Genomic DNA, 11,460 nt, shown 5'->3' with positions numbered 1-11,460 from the left:
CTATTGGAAACTAAGGAAAATGTAACCCTAGTAGGAATTAAAATAGATATAGTGCTAGTAGGAACTAAGGTAGATATAGTGCTGGTAGAAACTAAAATAAATATAGTGCTGGTAAGAACCGAGACGGTTTTAGTGCTAATAGGAACTGAGATAAGTATGTTACGAGTTGGAACTAAGATAGCTATAGTACTGGTAGGGGCTAAAATAGATGCGTGGTTTGTAGAATTTGGGGTAGGTACGGTATAGCTGAACGTAAAAGTATTGCTAGCTATTATAAGGCTCTCCCTATTTGCAGGCCGTGTTAATAGGGAAGAGAGCAGCTGTGTGGATTTAGAAAGGGTAGTTGAAATACTCAAATATCTGTTTAAACTTAGAATCAAGCTTGCAGACTAGGAAGCCCCATTAAGGAAATCTGGAGAAGTGTATATTGACTTAGATATCTAGCTTAAATCCAATATAAACGGTAGTGCCGTAGAGCGCAATAGTCCGTTAGAGGGTTACGTAATAGTTGTAACCGTCCCTAGGGAGTTAACGGATTTTAAAGTTAGATCCGTCGTAGTGCTTATAAAAGAGGTTTGGGGATTGGCTTTAGTATAAGCTACGGTAGCGCTTTAAGGTTCTATAGGGCTATTACTCTTTAAGGGAATCGGAAGACTGTTTAAAGTTTAAACACCATTTAAAATTTCTATAGTAGTTGTAATTACCCCTGCGGAATTAATAGATATTAAAGTTAAGTTATTCTTAGTCCGTATAAGAGAGAGCTAAAATAAGGCTTTTGTATAAGTTATACTAAGGCTTTAAAAGACGATAAAGCTAGTGCCCTTTAAGAGAATTAAAAAGCTTTCTAAACGTAATAATCTGTTTAGATTTGCTATACTCGTCACCGTCTGTTTAAGGTTAATGGGTATTAAAGTTATACCTGTCCTACTACCGGCGAGGGAAAGCTGAGATTTAACCTCGATATAAATTATAGTACTGCTCTAAGGTCCTATAAGACTAGTGGTTATAGAGAGGACTAAATAGCTCTTTAAAAGTAAAAGTCTATATATATTTATAATCGTTATTACTATTAATAGCAAGGTAGTAGATATTAAACTTGAGTCTATCTTAGTGCTTATGCGAGAATAATAGGGTCCAATATTAGAAGAGGTTGTGACGGTTTAAAGCCCTACGAGGCTAGTGCTCTTAGGGAGGATAGAAGAGCTTTGAAAATTTATAGGACTATCTGATAAGCTGGCAATAGTATGAATACCATCTTCGGAAGTCAACTTATTGGTCTATATTTCTTGGGTTACGGTCTATAGCGAAGAATAAGCAGCGAAGTCGCTAGGTAGTGTTGAAGATGTTCTTTTTATAGTAGTATTTTGCCACCTAGGAGCCCGTGCAATTATTATAGCCGTAGATAATGTTGCTTTAACGTTATTATAACCTAAGAAGAAGTAAGGGACGAGAAGAAGCAGAAGACCTATAATAAGATTCGTTGCTATCTTTATACTTGTTAATATAGGGAAAGTCATAGGTGCATTACTTGCCTTCTAGGTGCTAATACCGCTTACTAAATGACATTAGCGTGTACCTTATTGTCACCCTTAATGGCAGGTATAAAGTTGAGGGATTTACTAAATAGGAAAGGGTTTACCGACTTTATTATTAACATGATCGCCTATTACATATTTAGTTATTATAATACTACTCCATAACTATTAACTTAAGACGGGTGTCTACTACTTCCGTACCTCTCTTTATTAGACATAACTGATGGAAGCTAGTGACAATAGCGGGACTATAGAAGAAAATGAGACTTAGGGAGAAGGGACTGGCTTGTTTGATTTGAATAAGTGTATCGGTAGGGAGGCAATCCGCTAACGAAGAGAAACACTTTTTAGAAAGGCGGACGAGTTAGGAAAGATAAGTAATACATATGTCTACCTTCTTGTATATAATGGTGGGAGATACCACTTATATTTATCCAGAGATGAGCCTTTCTGGCCGCCGTCTAAAGAGCATATTATATGCCTTACTCACCCTCTTAATATGGTATATACTAATGAAATGCAGAATCGAAGCTTCCTAGTACCTAAAAAAAGAACTCCGGCTAATTTTAGGCTAAAGCATAGGGGAATAAAGAGATAAATTTGTAGATACATTATATGGCTAAACTAGTTAAAATAAATATTATTTCTATACTTGTATTAATTCATTTAATTTCTTCTATTCGCCATTCTACGTCCTTATGACCTAAAAACGCAGACTGCCAAATTTTATAAACGCTGCGGCAGGTTTACTAATTTATTTATAAGAGCCCTACGTGTTCGAATATAAGATTATCCCCAGTATTGGTTAAGCTAGGTATACTTAAGGCAGTACACAAGCTTTATCGGGGAGCTAACCCTAGCTAGGCTATAGCTGAAATTGATACTATTAATATATTATATCTGCCGCCTATAAAGGCTTTAAACCTTAAGGATCTATTAATTTACTTTATATCTAGCTAAGTTAAATATATCTTTATCCCTAACGTGTAACTCTTAAACTTAAGTTTTATTAACGCTTAGGTGTTATCTTTAAGACCCTTTTATCTATTTTTGGGCCGTCTCTTATTTCAATATCTATAAAGGCCTCCGATTTTGACTAGATACCTAAGAAGTATCTTATCCGAGATATTGCCGGAATTAGCACTAAAGAACACTGCTATATATGCTTCGGGAAGTTGCCTAGCGGAGATAATATTATCTGGCTATAGTATTGCATTAACTGGTTATATAAAGCTTGCTTGCCAAAGGTATACTAGCGTTGGCATTATGGAGTTTATAAAAAAGATGTGGCAGAGTATAACAGAATAAAAGAAAAGACAGAGCTTATTCCTCTTTTGGTAGAGATATATTTTAAAACCGGCCGAATTATAGAGGCTAAAAAGTACTAGGTGTGGCTAGTAGAGACAATTAGGAAACTAAGAGGGCCAAAATATAGGGATACTTTAGAAAGCAAAATCTACCTAGCTTATATCTACATCGAGCAGGAACGGCTAACCGATGCTAAAGAGCTACTGCTACAGTCACTAGAGACTGGTAATAGGGTATTAGGCCAATACTATTTACAGATATTAAGTATAATGGCCATCTTAGCGGAAGTCTATTATTATTAAAAACGGCAAATAAAAGCCGATAAGCTGGAAACTTAAGTAATAAAGACAAGAAAGAGAATTCTAGGCCTATAGTATCCCAATACTTTAAAAAGTATGGAAGAGCTAAGTTCTAAATACCATATAAAGAACCGACTTTTGGAAGCGGAGGAGCTATAGAAATAAGTAGTTAAGATAAAGAGAGAGATTTTTGGCAATAACCATCTAGACACTATTAGCAGCATAAGTGGCTTAGCATTTATATTTTATAAGCAAGGACGAAAGGAGGAGGCTTAAAGGTTAAATATAGAGGTGGTAAAGACGAGAATTAATGTATAGGGCCTAGTGCATCCAGATACGCTTATAAGTATGGCTAGACTTCTAGCCACTAGTTACTAAAACAGCCGATTTTAAGTTAAATAGCGAAGAAAGGAAAGTATATAAGTAGATATCTTAGGAGTATTCGCGGCAGAACCCCGCCGGAGGCATTAATGGCAGAATTAAGCATAGGTAATATAGTAAAGGTAGGTAATAATATATTTACTGTCCCTACTATAGAGCAGATAAATAATAAAACTACTAAATAATATTAATATCACTATCTAAACTATCGCAGTGCCCTTAATGTTTTGGCAAGCCGGCATACTCTCCCCCTATAAACTTAAGGAACTTTTTTATATCCTCTTTAGATGGAATCTAGCAAAGTTTATCCCTATAGAGTTACAGCTTCTTACTACGATCAAGTGATTTATTAACTGCGCCTAAGATTATCTTGGGTAGAAGATCATATCCGGGGCCGTTTATTCGAATTTTATAACTAACTAGGGTGCAATCTATAAAGTCCAGGTCTCCTAATAGTAAGTTATTTACATCTTACTATTTCGATAGTTAACCTAGTTCGCCGCCGATCGGAACCGTAGATATCCTAAAAAGATCCTGTTGAGTCCCATTGGTATTATATAGTTTGTTATACTCTTTAATAGGGCTGACTACACTCTTAGCCGCGAGTTTAATGATTAATATCGCTAATTATGTAATAGCCTTAGGGATAAAGATAATATACTCTATTAGGACTATAGCTGTTTCTACGGCTGCCTAAAAGGATTACGTAGCGCTAGCGAAAATAGACTTAAACCAAGCTAGGAGAACGAACGCCTTATCCTGAGATTTATGCCGTTATACGTCTTTCTACAAATTATAACACTTTGTTATGTAATTATCGAGGTTCTAACCTTTATAGTAGCGATAACGTGCTAAATATAGCACTTGGCGGATATTGGCCACAATAGTCTCACTATTAACCCCTCTAGATTTTAATTATGTGCCTTTAACAATAGCTTTATTAATAAGAGAGACAATTTCATCGTCCTCTTTGCCCTTAAGCTCTCCCTTACAACTTATACCCTAAAGGCCTCCTTTGTTCTGTTTATCCCTAAGCTCTTCCCCGCGATCTATCTATAGGTTATAAAGATCCGCAAAGCTCGCGTAGGATAATATATCGTCTATAAGGCCAAGCGCTATAGTTAATTCATTATCTATTAAGGCTGAATTTAAATATAATATAAACTAAACGGTGACTTTTGCCCCCTAAAGCTTTAGGGCCAGGCAGATCAGATCTACTACGAATTTTTAAGTTATAATATCGGCTAGTTAAGACATCTAGCTATTATAAATATGGATTTTAAAACGATAACTTAAAACGCTTAGGTATATATCTATAAAATATTTAAAAACGGAGTATATTATCTACTTATATTCTAGAGGAAGATTTTCGGTTAGTAATGGGATAAAAGCAGTTATAGGGATATTTACTATCAAATGGTCCGGGTTCTAAGTCCTTAAGTTTATACAACCTATAGCGAAATATCTTAAGCTAAAGGATTAATAAATAGATAGACTTCTTAAATAGGTATTTATACTACCGTTATAGAGCTTTAATATATGCCTTACCGACTCCACAGTTATATAAGCTTTACTACAAAGCTAAATGCAAGGGTTTTTAATTGCCAAAGTAAGCTGTAAGCAGGGCACGATTTAGCTTCAGCTTAGAGTCACTAAGGCCTACCTCGGTCATTCTTCGCCGATCTATTATAGTTCTTTAGTATTTAATGGATTAAGCCTCACTAAGTACGCCTTATTATGGAGGCGTTAACGGAAAAAGGACTCGTTCCTTAGCGGTACTATCCCACCGTCTTAAAATCTATATCGATTAGCGTAAGGCGCAATAAGAAAGCGCAGGTATCACTACCTAGAAAAATCAAAAGGACTAGGTGGCTCAGGTGGCTCAGGTAAATTAGGTAAATTAGGTGGATTAGGTAGATTAGGTGGATTAGGTAGATTAGGTAGATTAAGTAGATCAATTTAACACGCTAAAACGACTAGCTGTAAAGAATACGCTAAGCCGAAACGTGATTAACGTTAAGGCACTGCGAATAAAGACCTATAGAGATTTCCTATACTTCTTACAAATCGTAGCAATAAGTCTCTGACTAAATCTTGTATTCGCATTAGAGAGAAATTCCTAGCTATAATACTATAAGTGAATTATAGTCTCTGTTTCTTAGATTAATTAATATACGAGTTTTAGACCTAGTATTTTCCGGTTAATAAAAGTAAAGAATGGTGTAGGGACTCCTATATATACCTACAGGGTTATATAAATCCAAAAATGGTATAATATATATTTGATGCCCACATTTTAAAACGCTTTGCAGACTAGCAAGACATCATTATTAAGACTTTTAAGCATTAGTTCTGTAGTTAAATTAGTCTTATACTGAGACGACCACCCTTAACTAAGATAATAAATTATATCTAGTTATGTATATCAAATTTTTATAACACTAGTAAGTTTTTTATAATGAAGCGGAGTGAAACAATAATAGATTTCGTGTTATAATTAAGCTAGTTTAACACTTAAGATCCAGTTACGATTGAAAAATTAGATTTTATTATAGTACGCTAGATATAACATGGGTGATATAATACCACGTCTACTTGCTTTTAATTCTTAAGGGGGTGCCACCCTATTCAAACTAGATGATCTTTTTCTGCTAATATAGACGAACAAGGCGCCTAGGAGCGTAAGTGCTACTATAGCGCCAACAACTATTCCTACCACTGCTACACTAAAAAGGCCTTAGGAAGGTAAATGTGGAACTAAAGTTATAGACAATAAGGCGCTACTAGTTGTCGCGGTTAATAGGGAGGTTAACATAGGCGCCTAAGTTAAGGTAACTACGCTTAAGGCTTTAGCTAGGAATGGTTCGCCAGGATTTAGTATAAAGGTTAAATTTTTAGTATACGCCCTCTGCACGGCAATAGTTTCGGTCTTATTTTATACCCACTTTTAGTAGGCTAATCTAAGATAAGATATATACGGCTTCTAAAAATAGTAATAGAAATAACAATAACAATAAAGTAAAAAAGGTGGAGGGGGGGAAATAGTAAATAATTTATCCCCTTATAGGATTTATGACTCCTACTATTTCTTATTAAATGTACGATCTGGGAGCTAAATAGTAGAAGAATATCGGCGCGGTATTATTGATGGTAAGGTTCTATAACGGCGGCTATTAAAATATAAATTACCGATTAAATAAAGTGGATATGTTAAAAATGGAAAACAGACGTTTTTACCTCGTTGGATACCACGTCTATTAGGTGAAACCTAGAGAAGAAGCTAGTTTTTTACGGCCCCGTTATCTTATAAGGAACACATAGGTCTTTTTTATATTAGTTTAGTAATAAAGGTATAGAGAGAACTAATACAATTTAGACTTATATTTATACTTAACGCGAACTACAGAATAGTTAGGTGGGAAGAATTAGAAATAAATAATATCTCCTACATTTGCCGTTATAGTGTCTAGGATAAATTACTAAGTTAGCTTCCTAACCGTAACAACGTAGAGTTTTATATTATTGCTATTGGTAGTAGTTACGGGAGGGCTCGCCAAACTTAATATCGAAGAAGGTGAAATTAAGATTAAAGAAGGTGGAATAAAAATTAAAGAATATATTTCTTTAGAGGAGGAGCTTGTACCCGAAACCTATGCAACAAATTTAATAAGGGTAAGAAAGGTCGTTAAAGCCTTAGGGGTTATTTAAAACATAATAAATAAAATAAAAATTAAAGTAAAAGAAAAGAAATATTAGATTAATTTAAAACTTAAGGATAGCAGGGCACAATTTAGCTTTAGCTTAGAGTTGCGAGGTCTACCTAGTGATGTTAGCGGTTAGGTTAGGTTAAACCAATAAGAAAATGCTAACCCAACCGCTAATATTACTGGGCTTACCTCGGTCATTCTTCGCCGATCTATTATAATTCTTTAGTATTTAATAGATTAAGCCTTACTAAGTACGCCTTGCTATAGAGGCATTAACGGAAAAAGGACTCGTTCCCTAGCGGTACTCTCCTACTACCTCAAAATCCATATTAATTAGCGTAAGACGCAATAGGAAAGCGTAGGTATTACTACCTAAAAGGATTAAAAGGACCAGGTGGCTTAGATGGCTTAGGTAAATCAGGTAGATTAGGTAGATTAGGTAAATTAGGTAGATTAAGTAGGTTAGTTTAATACGTTAAAATAACTAGCTATAAAGAATACGCTAAACTAAAACATGGTTTATATTAAGGCACTATAAATAAAGACCTATAGAGATTTCCTATGCTTTTTATAAATCGTGGCAATGCCCTACAGGAATTTAAGTTTGTAAAAAATCTCGCATTTAATAGGAGGTAAGATTTCAAACGTGAGGCTTATAATACAAATAATACTAAAGAGTAGTTTCGTTTATAGTATAGTTATTTTATAAATAAAGAAGAGAAAGTATAATAAAGGAGAGCTATAAAACAAATAAAATTCAAATAAGAAAACGCCCCCCTTCTAAGTTTATTTTTTTGTCTTTTATTTTTAAGCTATATAAGAAAAAATAAAATAAAGAACTATTGGAGGAAAATTAAATAGCTATTGCTGTATACCTTGCCTTTTCTATCTTCTACGCGTTAATCCATTCTACCTTGCTTGTAGTATTAAGTTCGTTAAAACTATTAACCTTAGATAGCTTATAGTAGAGTTTCTTAAACTCTTTAAGGATAGCAGCTATATTAGCTGCCCCTATAGCCGGAGCTAGAGTTCTAGTTGGAGCCGGAGTTCTAGTTAGAGTTCTAGTCGGAGCTAAAGTGCCTAAAATTTCGCGGAACTGCTAAGACATTAGGTAGAGAATACTAGGTATAGGAGATCTGTCTTTAGCCAGGCGTATACTAGTTAAGTGCTCCTTAAGTCTTCCTTTAGCTTCCTAAGCTACTTTATAAATTGATTTATTAGCTCGTTTGGTGCCCTACCTATTTTGAACGGTTGCTCTAGTCTCCCAACACCGCTTTAGTCTATTGTCCGTGCCCTAGTTAACCAGAATATACATAAAGGGAAAACGTTTTACTAGCCTTATCGCTTTATTCTAATGAATTAAATTTAAATCTTCTCTAGGGTCTTCCGGGTACTTAGATTTCCACGCGACTATGTAAAGGTAAGTAATTTTAGTATATAGAAATTTCCCGTCTGGTCTTCTTATATCCCCGAGTCTGAAATTAGGGTTAGTATATTTTTCCTTAGAAGGAAATGCGTAATCCCCCTCTGCTCCCCCTTTTATAATTCTATAGATAGACGTATTACGCGGACCGTAGCAGTTAATAACTTCCTTTTAATCATCTGCCTATGCAATGGTGGCCCTATAAGGAGTATTATAATTAGGTTATATATCCGCGGCGATATAAAGTGGCTCCCTATAAACTGGATCCCATAACTTGCTTTTTATAGCAGGCTCTAACCCTATATACTCTTATTTTATAGGCGTTTGTTTTACGCCCTAGGGGTCTATATCCTATAGCTCTTATAGAATAAAAAGCGCCTCTCTCTCTCTATTAGGCTCTATGGACTCTATAGGCCCTTTATCTACGTCCTTAAAGCCTATGCCGTTTTTACTATCTTTATTACCTAATTCTATTTAGTAATCCTCCGTTAACTCCTGCAACTTTTTATCCAATTCTTTAATTTTTCTTTTATCCTCTTTACTCTACTCGCTACCCTCCCCTACACTCTTCTTCTCCTTTATAGCCGCTAATTAAAGTTTTAGAGCTTTAATTTTATTTTGCTACTAAATGACCTTGGCTTTTTTATTTTTATCCTTTAGTTAGGAGCGAGCTATTTTCTTAGCTCTAATTTTTGCCATTTTTAAGAAAGAGGGCCTATTGCTAAATATAGCTTTCTTACTAATATATTTATTAGATTTAGCCGTAAAGTCGCCCTAATATATAGAGTCCTCGCAATGTTAACATTTAGACCATTCTATACTTGCTAGTTACTATTTTGTACTAGGCTTATAGAAAAGGAAGAATCGGTTAGGGATTACTTTTATAGTGACCTCTTATTTAGAAGGGCCTAGATATTAGCTATTCGCGGCGGATCTAAACTCTACTTAGAGCATCTTTAGACTAAGGTAGGTTGGTTACTCTCTGCTTCTACTTATCCTTTAGCATAAACATAACTACTGCATTATATCTGTTCAATCTAAATATATAAGCATTTTTTGGAATTTTTGCCGCAATGCTATTTAAACTAATTACCTTTCTATATATGGTCGCTGTGTAAGTGACCTATAGTTGTTCGGATTCCTAGTTAATAAAGTAAGTAGCGTTTCTAGAATTTCTAGAAAGTCCTACTAAATATAACTAGGACTGTATTTAAAACTTTACTTCACTATATAACCTAAACACAGCTCGCCTCTAAAACGGAAGCTCTCTATCCGGATATAACTACTACCCTTAGTAGCAATAGCTACCTAGTTATAGGTACTATAAATATACCTAGCGCTATTATCTCACCTAAACCGAAATGGCGTAATACAACCCCTTCGGAAATTCCGTCAGGATATCCATAAATAACTAAGGAATTTGCTCTAAGTTTATCTCCCTTATCTATAGGCTCGGCATCGGCCACTTACCCAGCTTTTGAATCTTTAACATTAATTTCTGTGCGCTATAAGCCGCACTTTTTAATATTTGCCGTTACTATAGTAATAGGTCTAGTTGTTATATATAGTCGCTAAATAGTTTTCCTGTATTGCTACTTAGTCGCTAAATACCGTATAGATTTGCAGTTGTGTATATAAGTAAAAAGTTTATAGACGGATATCACTAAGATTAAGGCTTGGGTATAAGAGTTAATCTAAGAAATAAAGCTTAGGCTCGCCCTTATAGGAACTTAGGCCACGCTAAAAACGTATATCTTTATAAAATACTTCTTAAATTACATTTATAGGGTAAATTTAGAGACTGTTATTTATATAATCTATTATACTCCACTAATAAAGGCATTAGCATAATATATTATTTATTAAGATCTACTAATAAAGGTAATATATAACCTACCTACAACCCGCTTATATTGCATAATAGTAAAAGGCGTTTTATTTTAGAGGGCGTCTCTTTCTAAGGGTTACCTAAGCGGGTAATAAAGCAGATAAAGTGATTAAACTGGATAGATAAGGTGGATGAGGTGGATGAGGTAGATAAGATAGGTAAGTTGAATTATTTTAATCCCTCCTTTGCTTAGTTGCAGTAACGTTATCCTTAGGTGCGTTAGTGTCGGTATTAATACCTAGGTGCTTTTAGACGATTGCTAGCTAAAAAGGTGTTATATTTCACTATATATAGCACGAATATAGTAGTCATTTCGCTTATTTTAATACATCTTAAGTAGAACGTAAATTATCCATTAGGATTCTTGTTTTTTAGAGCGTTTATAGATTCCTACTTATATAATAATATACAGACATAGTAGCGGTATACTTTAGAACGGACGCTATCTATACCTGATTTCTCTTATCTAAGCTATAAATACTATAGCTATTTCTATAAAAATAAAGATAATAGTCACGAGAGCCTAATAAAGAAATCCTCTAAGCACTTGCTATATAATCCCTATTTCTTTATATCTGTCTACTAAGACTCTGCAGTACTTGCTACCAATTTACTTAGGGAGCCCTTTATAAGAGAAATTAAGCTGTTTTGAACGGCTATTTAGAGGCTGAAATTCCAAGTTAACTAGGCGTAAATCCTGATAAAGGTTATAAGAAACGTAATCCCGAATTTTATCCCAAACATTTATTCTTGCACTAACTGGATATAAAATTAGCAGCTTTAGCATAGGCTTAACGTGGACTTGCTACCTAATATCACTATTTTTCTATTAAGTACTACTAATTTCTCTTTTAGAACATTTGTAATATCCAGCCTCCCTTATATTGCCTTAATTCTTTTACCATATTCTTTTTTAGGT

General features: G+C 34.6%; 1 protein-coding gene across 1 annotated transcript; it reads left to right on the top strand.

Annotated features, from left to right (window-relative positions):
- Positions 1-2,923: 2,923 nt before the first annotated feature.
- On the top strand, positions 2,924-3,418 carry K441DRAFT_555295 (uncharacterized protein; the record flags this gene model as incomplete). The annotated part of the gene is made up of 2 exons (XM_067643269.1): positions 2,924-3,076; positions 3,329-3,418. Coding segments are annotated over 2 exons (243 nt in total), but the record flags the coding sequence as incomplete, so codon positions are not given.
- Between the last annotated feature and the right edge of the window lie 8,042 nt (positions 3,419-11,460).

This window comes from Cenococcum geophilum (assembly GCF_001692895.1).
Source record: "Cenococcum geophilum 1.58 unplaced genomic scaffold K441scaffold_16, whole genome shotgun sequence".
NCBI lineage: Eukaryota > Fungi > Ascomycota > Dothideomycetes > Gloniales > Gloniaceae > Cenococcum > Cenococcum geophilum.
The sequence above is the reverse complement of the archived record's forward strand: the minus strand, read 5'-3'. Positions and strand labels throughout refer to the sequence as shown.